This window comes from Salvia miltiorrhiza, chromosome 8 (assembly GCF_028751815.1).
Source record: "Salvia miltiorrhiza cultivar Shanhuang (shh) chromosome 8, IMPLAD_Smil_shh, whole genome shotgun sequence".
Classification (NCBI taxonomy): Eukaryota; Viridiplantae; Streptophyta; class Magnoliopsida; order Lamiales; family Lamiaceae; genus Salvia; species Salvia miltiorrhiza.
Window position 1 is genome coordinate 32,551,647 of NC_080394.1, and position 23,183 is coordinate 32,574,829.

At 35.3% G+C, this 23,183-nt stretch overlaps 2 protein-coding genes, 1 long non-coding RNA gene and 1 other non-coding gene across 10 annotated transcripts; 3 read left to right on the plus strand and 1 right to left on the minus strand.

The window, feature by feature from the left end:
* The first annotated feature begins 1,009 nt into the window (after window positions 1–1,009).
* On the plus strand, window positions 1,010–10,351 carry LOC130997761 (putative white-brown complex homolog protein 30). Its single transcript, XM_057923185.1, has 14 exons — window positions 1,010–1,635; window positions 1,725–1,801; window positions 2,121–2,396; window positions 3,340–3,403; window positions 3,482–3,628; window positions 3,738–3,772; window positions 4,672–4,745; window positions 4,921–5,765; window positions 6,376–6,672; window positions 8,022–8,471; window positions 9,066–9,214; window positions 9,465–9,754; window positions 9,832–9,965; window positions 10,072–10,351. Exons 1-14 carry the CDS (start codon window positions 1,397–1,399, stop codon window positions 10,226–10,228), a joined length of 3,234 nt encoding a protein of 1,077 aa, XP_057779168.1. The 5' UTR covers window positions 1,010–1,396; the 3' UTR covers window positions 10,229–10,351.
* Window positions 10,352–11,104: 753 nt separating this feature from the next.
* On the plus strand, window positions 11,105–16,077 carry LOC130997762 (uncharacterized). 7 transcript variants are annotated; one of them, XM_057923186.1, is made up of 9 exons: window positions 11,108–11,257; window positions 11,664–11,767; window positions 12,565–12,733; window positions 13,373–13,425; window positions 13,778–13,862; window positions 13,976–14,745; window positions 14,966–15,544; window positions 15,618–15,674; window positions 15,742–16,077. In XM_057923186.1, exons 3-9 carry the CDS (start codon window positions 12,568–12,570, stop codon window positions 15,940–15,942), a joined length of 1,911 nt encoding a protein of 636 aa, XP_057779169.1. In that variant the 5' UTR covers window positions 11,108–11,257; window positions 11,664–11,767; window positions 12,565–12,567; the 3' UTR covers window positions 15,943–16,077. The 7 variants fall into 7 exon arrangements, with proteins under 7 accessions (XP_057779171.1, XP_057779173.1, XP_057779169.1 ...); XM_057923191.1 differs by having other exon boundaries at window positions 14,000–14,745; XM_057923187.1 differs by having other exon boundaries at window positions 11,130–11,257; window positions 11,651–11,767.
* A 53-nt stretch (window positions 16,078–16,130) lies between these two features.
* LOC130997763 (uncharacterized) lies at window positions 16,131–16,807 on the minus strand. Its single transcript, XR_009093175.1, has 2 exons — window positions 16,579–16,807; window positions 16,131–16,436 (listed from the first exon to the last, which is right to left on the minus strand). It is a non-coding gene; the product is annotated as an uncharacterized LOC130997763 (long non-coding RNA).
* Window positions 16,808–17,223: 416 nt separating this feature from the next.
* Window positions 17,224–17,295, plus strand: TRNAH-GUG (transfer RNA histidin (anticodon GUG)). The gene has a single exon. It is a non-coding gene; the product is annotated as a tRNA-His (tRNA).
* The last annotated feature ends 5,888 nt before the right edge of the window (window positions 17,296–23,183 follow it).

A 23,183-nucleotide genomic window follows, 5' to 3' on the forward strand; every position in this document is an offset into this window, starting at 1 on the left:
TTCCCCTCTCTCTCCCTCTCGCGTTTTCTGCCGATCAGAATAGCGCCACCGCCTCTGAAATTAAGGCGAGCGACCGCCCATTCCTCCGGTTGACGTCGCCTCTCCCTCGACTGTCTCCCTCTTCTCTTAATTGTTCTCTCTCTCTCTCTCTGAGCTCGACTGCACACTCAAATCGACCCTAATTTTTTCTCTCAAACCCTCTTGAGAAGACGAAGATGAAAAGCCCTAATTTCCCTCATCTTTGCCTGAATCCGACGAAGTTGACGCTTTACCTCTCCGCCTCAAGCCCTAGCTCACCTCTATTCGACACAACTCAGCCGTCGCCGCCTTTGGAACTGGTGAGGAGATGGCATTCTTAGGTCGATCCTCCTCTCAATCTCACATAATCGAAGCAAAAAGGGCGAACCCCCAGTCCTCTCGACTCTGGAAAAATTGCCGCCCTGGTTCGACGTCTTCCTTGGCCGGAATCGCCGTTTGTCATCCCAGTGCCGTCGGAGGAAGGCTCCTCAGTCCGCCGCCTCCTTGAGAGAGAGGTTTGGGCTCAAAACGACGTCGTTTTGATTTCCGTCCGGCGGTGCCACGTCATATTTCAGGCTACTTAGAATTGCCATGTCAGCACTCAATTTGAGGATTTTTGAAAATCATGGAAAAATTGTTCACCACTTTAAGTTCAAGGAATTTTTGATAAAAAAAAAAGTTTATGGAAAGTTTGGAAATTGGGGTATAGTTGCGTAATTAACCTTATTTTTTTTAAGTCTACCAAATGTAAATTATGATAAATTTTCTCCATCAAATTAATTGCGATATAAAACTGATACTATAATATTTTTTATTCAAAAAAATATAATTTACAAAAATGCTAAATGAACATATTTAAAATAGATCAATATATTATATGGTAGTCAAATTAGTGTAATTAGTTAAATTAATTTATGGTGATGGATCAGTAACAAAAAAACAATGAACTAATGCGCATTAAAACATTTAATTTTTACATAATCATGTTTCTAAAACAAGGAATATCTATCTTCCGCTTTGTTTGAGTCCAAAAATTGCGCCATCAATCTCTCCCCGCCAACTCTTCCTCCTATCGCCATGGAAGCACCATTCTCGAACCTCAAATTCAACAAAAATTCAACCGAAAAAGCTTTTTCCTATTCTCAATTTTCTCCAAAACATTCAGGAAAACACTTGTCCATTTCTTCACCCGTCAATTGTTGGAGTCCATGCTCGAAAATGTACAGTTTTGCAGCTACGTTGAAGCCTGGGCTCGCTGCACGACCTTAATTGAGGACCATTACGCAGGAAAATTCCATAAAAGATTTCAGAAATTTCTACGCAATCGTTTTGATGATTATCCTTATGTGCGAGTGCTTTAAAGATTCGCACGATTGAAATGAGTGGAATTAGGGGGGATTCCTCTCGAGTTGCATCGCTGCTGGTGTTGATTTCAGTTCTGATCGTAGCTTCTTCTCCGCGGCGCGTCCTGTGCCAGGGTGAGGATGAGTATTCCAAGTCGGGTAACCCTGCAGTGCTGCCGGTTGTCACCTCTCTCATCTACAACCAAATTCGCAACCTCACCAAGATATTCAATAAGGAGATTACTTCCACATTGGGATTTTGCACGCAAAACGTGTTAGTTGAATTTCGACAAGCTTGATTTGCTCACGACGCTGTTAATGTGCTTCTTGGCTAATTTGATCAAGGTGTTTTCCTTATCCCAGGGATCATGATCTGAATGGGGCATTTGAGTTCGAGAGCAACTTGGATTTTCTTAGTAATTGTGTTAAAGAGACCAAAGGTATTCCTCATTTTATGTTCTAATAGTGTAACGTCTATGTGAATGGGTGGTTAGTGGCTTTGTGCAATTGATTACGTATGCCAACAACTGAGATGTGCCTCTGTGTTATTTATTTCACATAGATGTTGACTGTGTTATTCTGGACCAACTTCAACTGTTTTACGGGTGGTCCTTTGCACGGTAAAAATTAAGAACATGAGGTCTTCTATGTGATGTAGGACCTGTTATTACTGCATAATCTATATCAGTGATGCGTAGTATTTGTATACTTCATTCATATATATGTATTAATGTTGGCATGCATTGCCCAATTTGACAGATGTGACCAAGAGGATCTGTACAGCAGCAGAAATGAAGTTTTACTTTTCCAGTTTTATGAACACTAATGCAGATGCAGATGCGCAAATCTTAAAACTCAACAGGAACTGTAATCTAACCTCGTGGGTTCCTGGATGTGAGCCTGGTTGGGCTTGTTCCGTTCCAGAGACTCAACAGGCTGACCTGAAAAACGTAAAAGAATTTCCTGATAGGGTGTATGATAGTCAACCTTGTTGTGCAGGTTTCTTCTGTCCCAGAGGTCTCACCTGCATGATTCGTAAGTGCCTCTTCAAATTTTAAGACTACATCTGAGTATCTAACCCAACTTTTGACTTATGAATAAAATGCAAGGTCTTTACTGCATATAGATATTTAAGCAGCATGTTTAAACTTATAGGTGCTCTTGTTTTTTTACTGATTATCTCTTATGATTTTTCCAATGATAGATTCTTGGACTAGCATGTTAGGTTCTTGAACTTGTAGCTAATCAACCTTAGAAGGTTGGCTCTTTTGCCAGAACAATAAATATATAATCTAGATCTGTTTTAGATGAAGCATTTGACCCTGAGTTCATATGGTAAAACACAGATGGAGACAATAGTTAAATAGTTTGAGAATAGTGTGGTACAGCTCCAATGATGAGTTGTGGATAAAGGTGAAACACATCTTAAAAGTTTAAATTGTAGTATTGAGAGAAGAAATGGTTTATCCGGTTTCTTTAAAATTTCTGCAGTAAGGTGGATCAAGCCGACAAACAACCGTGATTTGCATATAAGTACAAATTATTGTACATACCCAAAGGAACCCTTATCCTCATATAAACCATTTAGTCTGTGGTAAAGTTTGTAGGGCTTAAAACTGGTTGAGTTAGTACTTTTGAGAGGATTTTCCATTTTTCTTCATGCCAATGCACTCAGACTCAGAGTACTAATTCAAATTCAGTTCATGATAGGAATTTGGTTACAATATGTTGCAAAAGCTTTTACAGATAAATTTGGGTATCTAATAAGAATACTCAAATACCTTTCTATAGCTTTTATCTGGTTGTATTCTGATGTAAAATCCTCAAGTTTCTTTGATAGAACTATTGTGCACGTATCTTGCACTAATCAGTGAAAACCATCAGCCTATGCAAAGCATGTAACAAATCATATGAAAGTGGTCAATGAGTGAACTTTTTGCAACTAACTCATAATTTCCCTTATTTTCTTGTGTTGAAGCTTGTCCATTAGGCTCATATTGCCCGCGTGCGCAGCTCAACCAAGCAACCGGTGTATGTGAACCGTAAGTTGGCAGCTCAGCTTCAATTTTTGTTAATTTCTACCATCAGTTCTTGACATTTTGGGCGATAAATGATTGCAGATATGCATATCAGTTACCTCCTGGTAGCACAACTCATTCTTGCGGTGGAGCAGATGTATGGGCAGGTGTAGGTGGTAGTGATGAAATATTTTGTTCAGCAGGATCTTACTGTCCGAGTACAATCCAAATGATTCAGTGCAGCAGAGGGTATGTGTACCATCAAGAAATCTTCTTGCACCATTTAGCAGGCAGTTACTCTTTATACTTGAAAATATGTATCTCTGTTTAGTAATATTTATTCTTTTTTCAACTCCAGACATTACTGCAGGCTGGGCTCTACTGAAGAAACAGGTAATCTTCAAAAGTTCGGTAGTGGATTCCTAGAAAAACTAAATCATTACTCTGACACACCCTCAATCTTTTATATTTATTAGTAGTTATGTAGTTTAGAGATTTAGTATTGCTAAATATTCTATTTGTTTATATCTATTTTAATGTCTAGATTATTATTATCTAGTTTGAATTTTGCCTATTATCTATTGTTTGTTTACTCAGGATTATGCATTTTTATCATTATGGAATACATAACTTAGTTCTTTCCCTTCTTGAGAATCTTGCACTCACTCGAAGAGTGAGTAATTCAGAGTTTGTAATTGTCCGAGACTCCGAAGTAGTAGTATTATTTGATACACTACGATTCCAATTAGGGTCATATCATACTCATTTGTGGGAATTGTTTGAATATATAATTTTATTAGTTATCAAGGACTCAACGCTGACGTTTCCTGTCAATATAGATTATGAGCAAACACTTATAAAACCTCTGAGATTGGTTCATAATTGAATTGATGTATAAAGGACTCAAAAATAAGATTTTGTTTTTGTGATGTAGTTCCTTGACATGTCAATATGGCAAGGAGGGAGCATTTAATTGGAATTACTATTACTACTACTACTACTGCTGAGTAACTCGTCATAAAAAAGGAAAAGTTTATAGTTTGTACGTATTACTCTCTCTGATCAAATTGATGACTTTTTAGATGACCGAATTTAGACTTTAACATGATGTATGGTTTTCAGTTACGGTAATTTTTGGGCTTATCAGATTTTCATATATCATTATTATTAGGGTTGTCCGTAGTGACATTTCTCCTCTGTATCTAATCAGGAAATATTGGTCTGTTAATACTGGCTCATTTAGTTTGTAGCAGATTTATTTCATTGTCTAATACTGTCGTAATGATTTGCAGCTTGCTTCAAGTTGAGTACTTGCAATCCGAATTCTAACACACAGAACTTGCATGCCTATGGATTTATGCTCATTGTAAGTGGATTATTTGGCATTAGACCTTGATTAACCACTGATATTATATTACTTTAACAAATCTTTTCCATATGTTTGTTTCATTGCCCTTTCCTGGAAATAAAAATTCATAAAAAGGAAGATGACAATCAATCAAATTTCCCCTGCTAAAATTTGATCTGATTTGCACATGTAGGGTGCGTTGAGCTTGGTATTGATAGTGTTCTACAATTGCTCTGATCAAGTCCTTACAACTCGTTATGAAAGAATGGCCAAGTCCAGAGAAAGAGCAATTAAAAGTGCCCGTGAAACTGCACAAGCAAGAGAAAGGTGGCAAGTTGCAAAAGAAGCAGCAAGAAAGGGAGCTATAGGCTTGCAGAAACAGCTGTCACGTACATTTTCACGTAATAAAGGCGATGCTCCAGTTCCAAGTAAACCACTAACTAGTGTTCATAATGCAAAAAAGGAAGCAGGCAATCTCACTAAGATGGTACAATCACTTGATAGTGATCTAGATTCTCAGTCTGGCTTTGACATGGCGATTGGAGATAGGCATGTTAAGAAGCAAGTGCCAAAGGCCAAACAGTTGCACACTAAGAGCCAAATATTTAAGTATGCGTATGGTCAACTTGAAAAGGAGAAAGCTATGGAACAGATGCAGCAAAACTTAACATTCTCCGGTGTGATTTCAATGGCCACTGAGACAGATGTGAAGACCAGGCCTACCATTGAGCTTGCTTTCAAAGATCTTACTATAACTTTGAGAAACAAACACAAACATCTGATGAGGCGTGTGACAGGGAAAATTTTGCCAGGACGAATTTCTGCTGTTATGGGTCCATCAGGAGCAGGCAAAACAACATTTCTTTCTGCAGTGGCAGGAAAGATAAGGGGATGCCATATTTCTGGTTCAATTCTCATAAATGGAAAGCCTGATTCAATTCACTGCTACAAGAAAATTGTGGGCTTTGTCCCACAAGATGATATTGTTCATGGGAATTTGACAGTAGAAGAAAATCTCCGGTTTAGTGCTCGGTGCAGGTGTGTTAGCTATTATTCATGTGGAGCAATTACCATCATTCCATACCCTAATATATGAGACTAAAGAAACTGTCTTCATAAATGAAAGATTTCTAACTGAGGTCATTCCTATAGTTGGTCTTTTTATTCTAATTGAATTTCATACGTCCTAAGCTTTTCAAGGTGATTGTTAAGACAGTCTAGTTTGGATATCATTTTGTCTTGTGACGCGTCAAGGATAAAATTGTAAACTTCTCTGCATGCTCATCATGAATTAAGTTGAATCTCTCAAATCCTTTATTTGCATGCTATTTTTTTATGTTCGCTTTCTCATTGTGCGGCAATAAACTACACATGGATGAGTTCATGCTCACTGCATATATTCTGTAATTGGTTATAGATGCACTATCTGTAGAAGAAATTCTTAAGTACTGACTACTGTAACATGCTATGTTTCTTCAATTTTGTCACTGCACCTTGTAATAACTATGCTAATTGTATCCAAATTAGTAAAATTCTATTTATTTTTGAAATTGTTTTTGTTTTTGGGCTCGCAACATTCTTTTAATGTCTTTTCTGGTGCGCTGATCGGCTGATGTTGCTTAACTCATTGCTGGATTTCAACATGAAGGCTTTCTGCTCACATGCCGAAGGCTGATAAGGTTCTTGTTGTTGAAAGAGTGATTGAGGCCCTTGGACTGCAGGCAATTAGAGATTCTCTTGTTGGAACTGTTGAGAAGCGAGGTATATCTGGAGGCCAGAGAAAACGAGTAAATGTAGGTTTAGAAATGGTCATGGAACCTTCTCTGCTGATCTTGGATGAGCCGACGTCTGGCTTAGATAGTTCATCTTCCAACTTACTCATTAGAGCCCTTAAACGTGAGGCTCTTGAAGGAGTAAACATCTGCATGGTTCTTCACCAGCCCAGGTAAGTGCTAATGGTTATTCACTGCTTCTCTCCCTGGAATCAAAGGATGCCATCACAAAAAAAGTTATATCATGCAAGTTTTACCTTTGTGATGGACTCCAAGCTGCATTAAATTTGAGTATCTTCTGACTACATTCCAAATAAATCAAGCATGATATGTTGCAAAATATATGCACCAATTTTATACGTAAATAGAACTTTTCCAGAGTGAAGTATCATTTTTTTTCAATGTGCACATATTTCTTAGTTTATGGCTACACAATAGCCTATACTCTCTCAACTGCACTAGGTCCTGCCTTCGTCGTGGTCAAACTTGAGGAAACTGGGGGTGTTGAAATTGGTCGAGGGCTATGAGAGAAAGCCAGAAAATAAAAAAGGCCAACAACTATTGGGATATTAGGAAAGTCTGGGAAATTTTACTAGAGCGTCATCAGAAAATATAACGTTTGAAAAGGTATAGATGAGGTCGTTAAATGGACTAGAATGCAAGATGAGCTGAATATCTATACTATATTAAAAAGGGAATCTTCAATTTGAAAAATGGCAATTTTGTAAATTAAGGAGAAATCAATGTCATAATCTATGCAAAATTTAAAATCAACACATGAAAATAAAATTAACTGTCCATTAGCCCCTCAATTAACCACCACTAATTTTTAAATTTTAAATTTATTCATTTTCTCTCATTTTGTAGATAAAGCACATTTTATATTTTCATTTAATTATGATTTGAAAAAAAAGTATGTAATATACGTCTTGAATGAAAGATCATAGAAGGACCTTTAATTTGATATATGATATGTAAAATGTGGTTTTAAAATAAACAATTTATGATAATTTAAATATCTTTAAGTTGTAATATCTTCAATCGAGCAACTTTCTTTTAAACTTTTTTTTCTTAATTTTAATATTTTAATTATTTGTCTATTTATTTTATATAAAAGAAATTATTAATAAGACAATATGCAATTATTATTATATAATAATAGTATAATTTACTTGAAGAAACACTAAATCAATATATAATCTCATTTAACATATTTAGATTTTTAATTTTTTTTAATTTAGCTATACATATCTTTATGTTTTTTTGTTTTAACGGAGGGCTATCCTAGTGAGAATATTATGTGCATTGAGTAGGATTCCAAATACATTAGGTTCAGTCACATTTCTACCTGAAATCTCATTATGACATAATTCATGCACATCAACTGAAGAATCTCTTAAGGTTAAATACTTAAAAATCCTTGGAGCTCTCACCCATGGCATTTTATGTCAGGAGAAGAGGTGTTCAACATATTTCTGCTCTCAAATGTTATAACTTTCTTTGGTTTGATTTCCTGCTTCAGCTACACATTATACCAGATGTTCGATGATTTGATACTCTTGGCCAAAGGTGGTCTTACTGTATATCATGGATCGGTGAAGAAAGTGGAAGAATACTTTGGAAGCTTTGGCATCCATGTACCTGATCGTGTCAATCCGCCAGATCATTTCATTGATATACTTGAGGGTATCGTAAAGCCATGTGCTGGTGTGACTGCTGAACAGCTACCTGTTCGATGGATGCTTCACAACGGCTACTCTGTGCCTCCAGATATGCTACATTACTGTGATGAAATTGCATCTGCCTCTAAAGGTGGAAGTAGTAGTAGTGTTCAAGAATCGCCAGAACCATCTACTCCTGGAAGTGAGTGGAAGGATGAACAAGAGCCTTCAATCAAATTCCTTAAAATACATGATTTGTCTAATCGCCAAACACCTGGTTTCATGCGGCAGTATAGATATTTTCTTGGAAGGTATGTAAGCTGTCTCTTCTGACAGCATTAATAGTTTCCATTTCATCATTTTTCAATACACAATCCTGGAATGGAATTGCCAATCCTTCAAGGTAATCAAGTGCGGAGGTGTTCTAATCTACAATGTAAAAGTTTTTAAAGAAGTCGCACGAGGATTGGCAATTTTATTTATGATTGGTTATTTACCAATTCATCCACATAGCTATTGTGAGTTTTGTTGCCTTGAAACAACATATTTGTGTGACATTAGCGGTTAATTGGTCCATACTTCTTTTTTGTTTATGTGGAAATCTTATATAGTAGTTTTACTTCTTCTTCCAAAATTGAGTCAATATTTTCCCCTTTTTCTTCCTTCGTTACATCTGCACGATTTCAGCCTGCCTCCAAGAGGCCCACACCTATAGTAGATTATGAGATGATTATTTTACCATATCACTCTTGCATTTGTTGGACCATAATGCTACAACGTTCATTACTAGACTGCATAAAACCTGAGGAATTTTATGCACTTTAATTGGTATCCTGGGTGTGATATAGTATACAGTGCTTTATTCTCTATGCTGCTCATTGCTGATCCGCTTTCAATTTCTTCAGAATTTGCAAGCAACGGCTGCGAGAAGCTCAGTTACAAGCAGCTGATTTTCTGATCCTTTTGCTAGCCGGAGCATGCTTAGGAACTCTTTCAAAAACGAAGGGTGACACATTTGGTTATTACGGCTATATGTATTCAGTGATTGCAGTCTGTAAGTAGATTTTCCACCAGTTATCTCATGTCCTCATTGAATTTTCTGTGTGGATGTGGTTCCACATGCTTATTTCCTTCAAGTTCCTGAATTTCTCATTTCTTCTTGGTTATTTATTCTTGATATGATGTTAACTTTATTTTTAGATATTGATCATCTTCTGTCGTAGAACATTGCCTCTGGAAGATCTAGTGGACTTGATTTTTGCCTTTTTTCCTCATTGTTTATTATTTTAGTCTCTATTTTGCAGCACTCTTGTGTAAGATTGCTGCTATAAGATCATTCTCAACAGACAAATTACACTACAGAAGAGAGAGTGACGCTGGCATGAGCACCCTAGCCTATTTCCTGTCCAAGGATACAGTTGATCTTTTCAATGTCCTTATCAAGCCTTTGGTTTTCCTTTCCATGTTCTATTCCTTCAGCAATCCAAGGTCAACATTCCCAGAAAACTATATTGTTTTGCTCTGTCTTGTGTACTGTGTGACTGGGATAGGATACGTCTTTGCTATTGCATTCCAGCCCGCTCAAGCCCAACTGGTACTTTGCCAGCATATTCACATGTTTTTGTGCTATCTGTGTTATTTCTTGGGCTGACAATGCAAATTTATTCACAGTGGTGCGTGCTTCTTCCCGTTGTTCTTACTCTCGTAGCAAATCAAGACAAAGGTGACAAATATGGAAGGATACTTCGTAACTACTGTTATCCAACGTGGGCTCTAGAAGCGTTCCTGATAGCAAATGCTCAAAGGTCAGTACATTTTATGCTCAACCTAAATAGGCGTATTCGGATTCCGTAGAACTACCTATATCTTGCATCAAGTTCTTGTGATCAATATTGTTGTTTGTATATGCAGATTCTCTGGAGTTTGGTTGATAACGCGATGCGCCTCATTAAACGAGTTAGGGTACGATGTTCATCGTTGGTTAATATGTCTACTTAACCTCATCCTCAGTGGTATAGGTTTTAGGGTTATGTCTTACTATAGTTTGCTTAAATTTGGAAAGAAATAAGTTGTCCTTTAGTTTAGTTGTAGGTAGAGTAGTTGTATCATATGACTAACTTTTGAATGCCTTCAGTTTTGGGTCGTTCAATCACAATTCTCTTATGAGCATTCTCTTCATTTTCCCCCTTAATTCTTCTTCATGTTCTAATAATTCAGAATGTAGCGGTAACTGTATCTTAATATCAATGTGGATGGTTGTATTTTAGAAGACACCCAACACACTATGCTACACATATAGTATGTATTTTTTTGTTCAACACAAGATAAGTTTTGCATGATTTACTAACAAAATTATATCAAATGCATACATATACTGCACCAATTCATTGATTTTACAATAAGCATATTGGTTTATGGCTGTTCTCCGGCTATACACTTCTCGCCTGTGGTACCTCTTGTACCATTCCTCTGCTCTATTTTTTAATAAAATTTCTCGATCCTTTTCCTAATAAAAAAAATATATGTTTACATTTTCTTTTGTAACTGTGAGCATTTGAATTTAAATGAAGTTGCATTTATTAGAAAGCAATGATGCCACAACTCAAAAAAATAGATCATGTATTCTTCGTATACGCGTGTTGCACAAATATTACTCTAGTTATGGAGTATTTTTGAGGAATTAGTTGTGAAATTTATGATTTCATAAACTATACATATTCGGTTCTTGATCATAAACTTAAACATGCAGTGACATGAGTAGGACAATGACTGAGTATTTAATAAAAGTAGAAACTATGGATTAATTGAAGTAATATAGGGGGCGACTCCCAGTTGACTTAGACGCGAATCTTTTTCTTCAACAAAACTAAGAAAATTCCCCTTTACCCACAACAAGGTGTCGTTGTCACACTCGCAAATAATAACTGCGCATCGCCACGGCGGACGCCAAGCAACATATTCCATTACAACTTTGTGAAATCCTTTTCGATTCCGCCTAATAAATGCTACATTCTCTCACATTTCCCCACGAACCTTCTCTTTCCTACTCTCTCTCAAAACACACTGAAGCGGACTACTCGGCCAGCTGAAGCGTTAGGTTAGATATTGTTTTTGAACAAGTTTACTTTTTTAGTTCATTATTCCTTCGGGTTAATGCGCTCCTTTTTTATTTATTTTTTATTTATTTCTACATTTTTTTTGGTTCCTATTCGAATGCTTAGTTCACTAGATTCGTTTTCTGCTCGGTCTTCTCTTTATTGGGGCGGGGTTGTCTATCGGTGGATGATATTTGTCTAATTCTGCAAAGATATGTAGTTTTTAAAAGTATATTATTCGGTTAGACTGGATATATTGAATTCAAATCATGAAATTTGGCCATTAAACGAAGGGTATGAAGAAATGCATTCAAGAGTATAATTTTCTGACGAATTTAGTAGTGCAGATTATTGCATTCGTTCGAGCTGGACCGTAATTTTTGATGAATTTTCAGCTTCTCCATTTAGGTGCATGCAATATCGAAGATATTAGATTGATAGATAAGGATTTCACCTCTGAGTCACCGATTACAGGTCTATCGTAGCTTGTACACGAGATGCTTGATTAGAAGGTATTAATTTCACTTTGCATGTATAATTGCTTTGCTGTATCTAACTTTTAAATGCAATGGCAAAAAATCTCAACACCTCTTACTACAATTACAATTTTGAGATCAATGGCGAGGTTACATAATCAATCATCAAAATAAACTCGACTCAAGAGTAATTGGATTTTAGTGTCAAGAACTTGACTTGACTTGAAGTTTGGAAAGGATTGATTTTAGTGGAAACTAATTAGTTTCTTCAGAATAAGGCTAGTTCAATTGGAATCTCGAATATGGACTTACCTGTTTTGTATCCTCAATTTGTAGTAAGCATGATAATACTTTCTATACCTGCGAACCCTTCACATACCAACCGATACTAATTGTTATGGGGACTATGTGGTTTAGTTTTGAAGCATTCATTTTAACTTTTCAGGTTATTGTGTCTTAATGTTTTTTTGGCCTGATATTATGTTTGTGATCATTACGTTGATTGTCTTCATAATTAGATTTACAAAATCAACGAGGAGTCGAGTACATGTGCAATAATTGTCAATTCATGCGAAGATGCGCTAATGTAACTAAGGATTTCGGTTGAGTATAATATTTTGCTTTGTTCGTACCATACCGAGACAGCCAATAATAATAGTATTCTTTATCTAGGGTCATACTTTTCAATGGTTTTCATTGGGACCTCTCCCTCTATTTATTGCACTTATTGATGAATTGCTATGCTATAATTCCTGTCAAATCATCTTAAACAGCTTTCTCTTCTAGTAAAGCTTTAATAGTATACTTCTCCTATTATCAATAATATTTATCAGGTAATGGGGAATGGACCTCCAACAATTGAATTTGAAGATGGGACAGTTGATGTTGAACATCTGCTTGTAGAACCCCAAGATGGGCATGTCTCAGTGGATAGTGTCATGTGTTTTAATGAGAAGATCTCAGAGAAAGCTATCGACATCCGAGAGGTTTCCCGCACTTTTGGTATATCCTGCAGTGTTAAGTTGTTAACTTGTATCTCGTCCCTCGCTGACTAAAAAGATTCAAAAATCGAGGAATTCTTGTTTCAGTTGGGTGAAAAGTGAAATGGCTGTAGGAGTCACTTGAACAGATACTACTGAAATATCTATAAAGATGGGGTAAAAGGATCTGCTAGAAAAGAATGGGGAACTGATACTCAAGTGATTAACTTCATGATTTTGCATATTTGTTCAATTATATATTGCCTGTGTCTATTTGCGGTATAATTTATTGTAAAAATGCACTAAGCTGCAGATCAGTAATCTATATTTGTGGAGTAAGTATAATTTTTATTACTGTCAGAAAGGAGATGAGAATTGTTGCACAGAGCATGTATTTTGGCCGTTCTTGACTAGATTTCCCTACAGGTCATATTGTATCTGTCTGCATATGAAGTATCACTCACAATTTACAACCTTTCTCCAGCTGCTTTTCCCCCAATTTTTAAGTTAAAAAAAATTGTTGTTAGCTGCTCTCTGAAATATGATTGACATACGTACCAAATCCTTCTTTTTATACTTGTTATTGTTAGAAAATATACTTTTCTGATAGATGTGGTATTTTTTATCTCTTGCAATTGCCCATAATTCATGCTTCATGCAGGTGTGACGAGTGCTGGTACTGCTCATGAAGGGGGAGATATTCTCAATAGAGATGTATGTAATTATTAATTATTCTTCTGAATTAATGGCTGATGGTTACGAATGTGTGATGCATAAATTTTCTTTTTCAACAAAGAAAATTATAGAAATAATAAAAATCAAGAGCTGTTTATCTGAGGATTTTGGAGAGGTCATGAAAGTGTGTTCCAAATTATTGCTACTGTTTTTCTGTTGAGCAAATATTAACACCTCCTACTCTTTTTTCTTCTTTTTTTGTTTTTTTTTCCCGGTCTACTCCCGTAAATGCTTTTGCATGTATATCATATCCAAATGCCATTGTCACTGTCTTTATTTTAAAAAAAGGAACAAAGCTTTTTTTGTTTTCACCGAGGATGGTTATCTGTAGGTACTTGATTTGCACACTGAAGATGACAGTGGCTATTTTAGATTGCAAAATGATTTCTGTAGCATGGGAGAAGAGTATCTTCTAGGTAAGCATCCTTGTGCTCAATTGGTCTAATTAAACTTTCCAGTCATTAAGTGGCTCATATTGCTAACCCCCCCTCTCTCTCTTCCCCCTACCCAACCCAAACCAATAAAAAAGAAAACTGCTGTATTGGGTATGCAGGTGTTGGATTTGCTGAAAGCATTACAGATCTGGAATATGTTTCAAGCGAATGCTTGCAGACTTCAGTTTCAGACAGTCCAGTTCTTACATGTGCTGGTATTGACTCTCCGTGGAAATCAGATATATTCAGAATAATGGAAGTGCCAGAATGCCAAAATGAAGTAGTTGATCTCAAGAATTCTGAATTTGGTGAAATCCCTAGGCCTCAACATGAGTCTGAAAATTTAACTGAGAAAAAGCCTCTGAAATCACCAAAAGAGAATATTGGCAAGGTCCATGACATTTCCAGGCACTCTTTTGATGATTTACCATCTGATGAGAATGCTACAAGCCTTCCCCAACCAGTGAAGATGTTTTCTGGTCCAAAGAATGAGAAAAGTGATGAATATGTGCAGACAGGCCAAAGCAGTGAGTCCAACAGAGTTCATAGGCAGGATGAATCCATAACTTTGTTGTCTGCGGAAAGCCCATCTGATGCCCTTCCTGTGCTAAAGAGATCTCGTAAGCCCACAAAGAGGTACATCGACGAAGTTGTAGATCCTATTTCACGACATTCAAAAAGAAGGCGGGAAGTTTCTTCTTCAGCCTTTAGGGAGAAATCTGTAGGAGTTAAAGATAATAAGAAATGTCACATGGGATCTAAAGCCATCAAATTACCTGCTGAAGAATCTGCTGTTAAAGCTATTCAAGTGCCCTTTGGCTCGCTTGTGCGTAAAGAATGCCCAGAGAGTCCTGCATATAATTTGGTAAGTTTTAGAGCTAGGTTTCGTTTGGCCATCATCTAGTTAATCGACATTGCTCCAAAGTGGTTGCTTTCTATACTCCATTGTGTTCAGGGCCTATCTACAAGTTGGTTTATTGTACTGATTAGATTGCATTTTAGCCTTATATAAGCCTATCGTTTCTAATATGGAAACATATTTGTTGTTCAACTCCAGTTAATGATGTTGGTATTTGGTATAACAGGCGCGCAGTTCAGATAGAAGAATTTTGATGAATAAGCCAAAAGATTACTGCGTTGCTTCAGAGAATCAAAAGAAAAGGGATGAATGTACCCCAGTTGTTCATCAAATCAAATGGACTGATGGTATCCCAGCAGCGAGTCAGAAGAAGAAGGATGACAATGTTAGTGGAGCCCATTCAATGAAAAAGGATCAATATATCACAAATATTCATTCAACAAAGAGGAATGACAGTGTCACGGCTGCAAGTCAGAAGAAAAAAGAGAAAGATGTAAATGGAGCGCATTTAGTGAAAAGTGATGACCGTCTCACAGCACCAAGTCAGAAAACAAGGGAACAAACAGGGAGCCCAAAAAAGAAGGATGAGTGTACAACAGCAATATGTCAAAGGAAAAGAGAGGACCCTCCTACTGTGGAGAGCCCTGAAGAAGTTAGTGGCCGGAGGAAGCATCATAGGCTTTGGACTATTGCGGAGGTTAAAAAATTAATTGATGGTGTCGCTGAGTATGGCGTTGGAAGATGGAGTCGAATAAAAAAGATTTACTTTCCTGCGTCTGCCCATCGAACCTCTGTAGATCTCAAGGTAAAATCGTCTTCTGTTTTAGGTAAAGCCAAATCAGGGATAGCATGTGATTTGTTGGTTGCAATTATCACAGGACAAATGGCGAAATCTCTTGAAAGCAAGTGGTTTGCAGGGACAACACAATGAGCAGGTAATTTCTCTTGATGCTTGTTTTCATCATGTAAGGTTTTGTTTTTGATATACACAAGTTGATGCAGGGGGAGAAGAAGCGCAACGTGGCATGGCGGCCTCTGCCCAAGTCCATCTTGCGGCGTGTTTGTGAACTGGCGGCTATGCACCCTTATCCCAAGGGCGGGAAACCGAAGATGGCACATATTCGTCATGTTTCTCCGGATAAAAGTACAGATATTACATTGAGTGACTATAGAAGGATCCTACGAAGTATTAACGGCAGTTGATTCTTCTGTTTGTAATTGTACCCATCAATACAGATAGGCTACGCCATTTCCTAAACTCACAGTTCCTTCAGACTCATCTTTAAACGGTGTCAGCGTTGCGGCGTTATGGTATTATCATTTGTTAATTTGTTGGTATTTCGTATGACCAAAAAAACGACAAGTCACGTGTAACCGACAAGCATCTTACGTTGTTTGAACAACAATCGAACATGCAATTTATTGTTTTAGACAGAAAAGTACTGGAAAAAGTAGAGCCAAAAAAAAAAAAGAATTAACGAAGACATATTAAGGAAGCAGTGGATGCATGAGTGAGGCAGCTTTATTGTCGCCATTATTATCTCCTCCGCTGCCCCACTGGTTATAGTACTGCCTTGGTATGTTGTGATGATTCTCTATGGTGCCGTCGACTTTGGTCTTCTCGGCCACCACGACGCTGCTCACTAAGCATAGGTAAGTCATCAGCGCAACCGTCACCACTTTCATTTTCTTCACTTCTGACTTGGGAGGAAAGGAGAGTGTTACTTATTAGTCAGTACAACATAGCTATATAGGTGGAGATTAGTTATAATGTGTTGCCATGGAAACTAGCTTTGTAAAGACTTATGCAAGGCAAAAAATCATGGTAAGAAAACTTACTACGCAATGAAAGGGTTTTTGAGTGTCTTTCCAGATTATTCACCTGGGGTTCAGCAGAAATTATCTGGAGAAGACATCAAGGCATCTACTTGGATATATATATATATATATATATATCAGAGATTGAAGTTGTTACTGTTAATTGTTCGGTCACATGAAATCTTAAAGTTGTATTTTTATTTTATTTTACACAAAGTAGACAAGGGTGAGTGCCCGAGCAATTTTTACCTTTCTGTCTTTTTAATTCAGCAATTAGTATAGAAAGAGAAGAAAGAAAAAAAGACTTGTCAAATTAGTTGCCTAAATAGGAAAATTCCACTTTGCAAGTGGTAGTATTAGTCACGAAGTTAATCTAATAATCTGAGAGATTTTAGGTTTACTGTTTTAGGCACTTTGTGAAGTCATATGTAATTTTAGTGGGAATTAGATCAGGATGTGGAGAAGACTTTTTGTACTACAATCCTTGACATAATTGAATCAAAAGTCCATCTTAATAAAATCTGGGACTAACAAATTAAAACGAAAAGTTGAATTATAGATGGTCAGGTATGATAACTGGGTACTTCTCGAAGCCAAGATTAAAGCTTTCAACTGTCAATTCAGATATAGTGAAAAATTAAATTGTACCCATTGATTACAACAACAGTGGCTGTAGTTTAGTGGTAAGAATTCCACGTTGTGGCCGTGGAGACCTGGGCTCGAATCCCAGCAGCCACACAGTTATTTTTTGTTTTCTTTGCCTTCTTTTAGCTTATAGTATTATGTAGTTTCTTGGACCAATATAATAACGTATATACTGAGCATTATAATTTTTTTAATTTCAAATTAATTTAGAATTGGTTTCAATGACAATTTTAAAAACTTTTAGCTTATAGTATTATGTAGTTTCTTGGACCAATATAATAACGTATATACTGAGCATTATAATTTTTTTAATTTCAAATTAATTTAGAATTGGTTTCAATGACAATTTTAAAAATATATATAAGGTTATGAATTAAATGATCCATTCACAGTTCCACTATCTCTCACTATATAACACATCTATCTATATATATATTGAAGCAAAATAGATTCTATCCTATGTGACATCCTATAATCACTCTATTCTAATTTTTCTCAATTCCCATTCATTCTTATTTTTTTTTCTAAATTTTAATCAATTTCTATATTTAAGAATCATTAAAAATCTAAAAATCATGATATATTTAAAAACTAAATATCTAGAAAATCGTTATATAAATATTTCAACAAAATAAATTCTATCCTACACGTGGCGTCGTACAATCACTTCATTATAATTTTCCTCAATCCATATATATAAGTCATACCCTACGTGGCATCATGTAATCACTACATTCTAATTTTCCTCAATTCTCATACATTCTTATTTTTTTTCTAAAGTTTAATCAATTTCTATATCTAAAAACCATTAAAAATCTAAAAATCATGATATATTTAACAACTAAATATCTAAAAAATCATTATATAAATATTCCAACAAAATAAATTATATCCTACGTGGCGTCGTACAATCACTCCATTCTAATTTTTCTCAATTCTCGTTCATTTTTATTTTCTATTTTTTATTTTTTATTTTTAAATTAATTTCCATATCCAAAAACCATTAAATATCTAAAAAATATTATATATCTAAAAACTATTAAATATCTAAAAATCTTTATATTAGTATTCCACAGATCAATTAAATTTTATTTATATCCATACACGGAAAATAGAAAAATACATATATTTGTAATTTTGAGGTTGTAATGATTATTGTAATATTATACATTTATACTTCATGATATCCAACTCTTCAATTTCAATTTAAAATCGTACTTGATTTACTTTAATATATATGACTTTGATCTATATACAGGGGTGGAGCTACCTTATAGGTTAGTGGGGCAATTGCCCCTCCTAAAAAAAATTAATATATGTATATATCACTGTAGGGTTGTCTAATTGATTATCGGATTTTGGATAATCCGTTAACCGAATCGAAATTCCCGGGTTTGGGTATCCAATAACCGAATTTTTCGGTTATCAGTTCGGTTTTAGGTATCATTTTTAGAAAAAATTGGGTATCGGTTAACCCGATAACCGAAACGGGTTAACCGAAATAACCGAACATTATTTAATAAATTATTTAATATATATATTATATACATTTTAATTATTAATTCATTAATTTGGTTTTTTTTTAAAGAAATCGATTCTTAGGTAAAATAAAATTATGATATATTTAAAATATAAGAATGAGCTTTAGTTTGGTGGACAAGTTGCTTTGTGTATTTTATGGAGATTAGGGTTCAAATCCTCTATCTAGCAAATTATTTGAATTTTAATTTTTTAAATGGGTATTTCGGATACCCAAATAATCGAATCGGGTAACCGAAGCGATTATTGGGTAACCGAACACCTAAAACGGTTCGGGAACAGTTAATGAAATATGTCAATTTCGGGTTCGGGTAACAGAAAATTCGGGTACGGGTAATCGAACCCGAACCGATCGACAACCCTCTATATATATGTATAATTATAAAAATATGTATATTTTGCCCCACCAAAAATTTGAGAAAAATGGGCAATCACATGTGATTGGCTGATAGACTTAACAAAATTTGATTCCTTTTTTCTTGGTCATATACCTTACGGAGATAGAAGATACAAATAAATAAATAAAAGATACTCCCTCCGTCCACGAAAGAACTTCCTATCTTTCCTTTTTGGGACGTCCACAAAAGAACTTCATACCTATTTTTGGACTATACCCCACCACTTATAATCCTATTACTTTTCATTTTTCACAACTCCCAATATTAATTATAACACCTTTTCACCACTCCCAATACACTCAACTACCTTTTATCCACTCTTAATACACTAAATAATATTTTTTCTTAAAACCCGTGCCACTCCCTCCTAGGAAGTTCTTTCATGAACGGAGGGAGTATATAGGAAAGAGAAATTGTGGTTATCTTTTTCCAAAAGTTTCCTTTTATCAAAAGAAAATGTGAAACGATATTCTCTTCTTATAAATTACCGTATTTTCACTCTAGGTTATGTTCTGTCTCTGTCTGTCTTCTACTGTAATAATATATATATATATATATATATATATATATATATATATATATATATATGGGAAAGTTCTGTAGAAACACAAAGATAGATGGAGAAATGAGACACGATCTCGTTCATTGGATTTAGGGAATCCGACGGATGTGATTAAATATGAATATATGCTGATTATATATGCAAAAGGATAAATTGGTATTTTCCTTAACATTGTAACCGTAGGTTTCCGTAATTAATCATAAGTAAATCTTCTGTTATTATGGAAGATTTGTTTCATAGATACGTTAGATTGTTCACCGACGTCGATTCGCCGGAGGATTTTGCGGTTGTTGGTTTGGGAGATATAGAGAGTGTTTGAACTTTTCGATTATTGGCGGTGGTAGCCTGAAGATGGGCGAACGACTACGGGTTGCCGGTTCACGGCCTAGTAGCCGGTTGGCGACGAAATAAATCGGCGAAGAGGGCCCACTCAAGCTCCTGCTCAAATTTCAAGTGAGAGGACATGGGCTTTTCCGGCGTCTCCCTTGCTGTTCCACGGCCTCCTTGGCTAGTTTTGTGAGGGTAGCGGCGTAGGAGGGTAGTAGCGGTGGCGGCGGTGGCCGGCAGAGCTTAATCAGCGAGCTCGGAGAGGCGGCGCGGCTGAGGCAGTTCCGCCGCGGTGCTGCTGCTATGGCTGACCGAAGAGAGATCAGAGTTGTGAAAGTGGAGGATGGTGGTTATTGGTGTCTCATGGAGATGACGATGGCCGGCGATGCGGCGGTGAGGCCGAGCTTGCGCGCTGCTGCTGCTCTCGCTTGCTGTTGCCGGCTCCTTAACTGAATGAACGCGAACATCAAATATATCAAACCTTAATCATGGATCAAATGAACAGGTTCAAAAGGTTATAGTATACATAACTACTTAAATGGGTTTAAGAACATAATTACTAGTTTCAATGAACATGAGTTACAGTTGCTTGTTTCAGCCTTTTCTTTTGTTGATTATTTGTGCACCTTTTTTTTTAAGTTACTGTGTGTTGTGAAATATTGGTTGTTGGATTGTAATAGAAGGTAGAAAGCTTAAAAGGTTACTGGCAAAATTCATGCCCAAAATTTAATATTGATAGGTTCAGAATACAAGTTCTATATACGTGTCTGTTTGATTATAGTGGCTTTAGTATGTGGCAGCTCATCCTATCAATTGAATCTATCTTTTAATTTTCAAAAAATTAAGTGGTTTTCCACGTATTTTTGATGAATGAGTGATTCATTAAGACTTTGTAAATTTGGCTCTATAGAAATTCTAATAAGCATATAAACATGAAGCTGTAAGCTGTCAAGTATTTGCGTTATACAGCTTGCACGATTCCACGTAGTTAAGACTGATTTAACTTCACATATAAATGATAGATATACATATGTTCAAAACCATGAATGGTCGTTATACATCAATAATTATGCCTCATCATTGTTTTCTTGCATTCTTTTATAAAAAAAAACATTGTTGCTTTATAAATATTCTATACAATTCATAAATAAATATTCACACTATAAAAAAACATTGTTGCTTTATAAAACATTGTTTGGTAACTGAATTACATGTAGCTTTGATGGTATTCAATGGGCTATGTATCCATGTTCATATACACATTTCATATGTTCAATGAGCTATTTACACATGTTCAAAAATACATTTGATAATGTTCAACAGACTATATTTCTATGTTGAACATGACATGGTATGTGTGAAATGATATTTCATCCAAAAGATCCACATACATCGTGCACATGCACAAGTCCTACATTCCTAAAGAATTTTCTACCCACCAATATTGGTACTATTCCCTGCTCAAATCAATTGCTCCGGTAGCGCTAGTCGCGGACAAACCCGAGGTAAAGTTTATCTACACCTACTACCATGCCTTTCATGGACTCCGCGCGGTGCTTCTTAGAGATACATGTGAAATGTATAAAACGTCAACTTGTGTATCATTTCAACAGTTAGCTACATGTAACAAAATAGATATTTGTTAAAATATATATATATATATATATATATATATATATATATATATATATAGGGGAGAGCTAGAATAAAACACTCTTAAGTGTATAAAATATAAATGATTTTCAGCCCTTAGATCATCAAGATCTACGGTTGATTCGTAACCCTTTTGGATGAATTCGTGGTCCTGGGTTCGAATCTCAAAGGTAGCAAAAATTTATTTTTCACAATTCGTAATCATGTTGGATGAATTCGTAACCCTGTTGGATAAAATTCATACATTAAAAAACGTTTATATTTATATTTTAAGAAGTGTTTTTACTGTAGCCCTCCCCTATATATATATATACTCATAAACTAAGTTAAACAAAACAATGTATTCAAATAATGCATATAATACTAATTATTATGTCTCAACGAAACAAACCAATAGAATAGTTCAAAACAAAAATCCACATCCAGGAAAATAACTATTAAATACTTAAAAGAATGTCGAACTTCAGTGTACAACGTTACGAACATTATCAAGAATTATGGTGAACTTGAACATATAATTGAATGAACATGTTTTAAAACTTTACCTTCTCAACCAAATCAGGAGAACCATGGAATTCAACCAACGAAAGCTCCTATAACATAAACATAATATATTTTTGTATCAATATTTCTGCCATCTACATAGCAAATGTGTGAAAATGAAATTACAAAATAACAAACACTACTGTTTATAATAGTGAACTTGTACATATACGCATGCAAACATGATAACAGAGTGTACCTTATTAATTACATGATCAAGTTTATAATAGTGAACTTGTACTCATTCATGTCCACAATGTCATCCTGCGATTATAATAGTTACTAAGGAATGTTATATAATTTATGCGTATATCAAAAAAATTCTTTTGAACATCTGTTTATAAACTTACGAATTATAACGAATAAATATGAACATGCAAATATTATTTGATGAACAGACGAGAAAACTGTACCTTATCAAACAAAGCAGGGGATCTAGGGAGTTCAACCAACGACAATTCCTACAATATAAACACAATATGCTTTGATCAATCTGAAATAATTTGTTAAAAATCTTACGATACAGGAGTAAAATCAGTATTTGATAACTATATAACAAATGTGAGAAAATAAAATTACAGATAAACGAACAATACTGGTACAATATATATCTATGTTCATTCAACTATTCATTCTCATCAAAAATATATACATATATATATATATATATATATATATATATATATATATATATGTTCACACAACTAGAACGAACATGTACAAATTACAATATGTATAATGAACATCGTTAATAAAGCAAAATGGAACACAAAAAATAAATGGAACGAACATGAACATATTGAGATTCCAACCAAAATGATTATATATTTGATAATGCACCTGAAATACTTATCAATGAACATGTATTGTAGAATTATTATGTTCAAGTTAATTAAACACTTTGATCTATGTCAAAAAAAAAAAAGAACTTTATGCCAACCATTCACACAATTTGGATT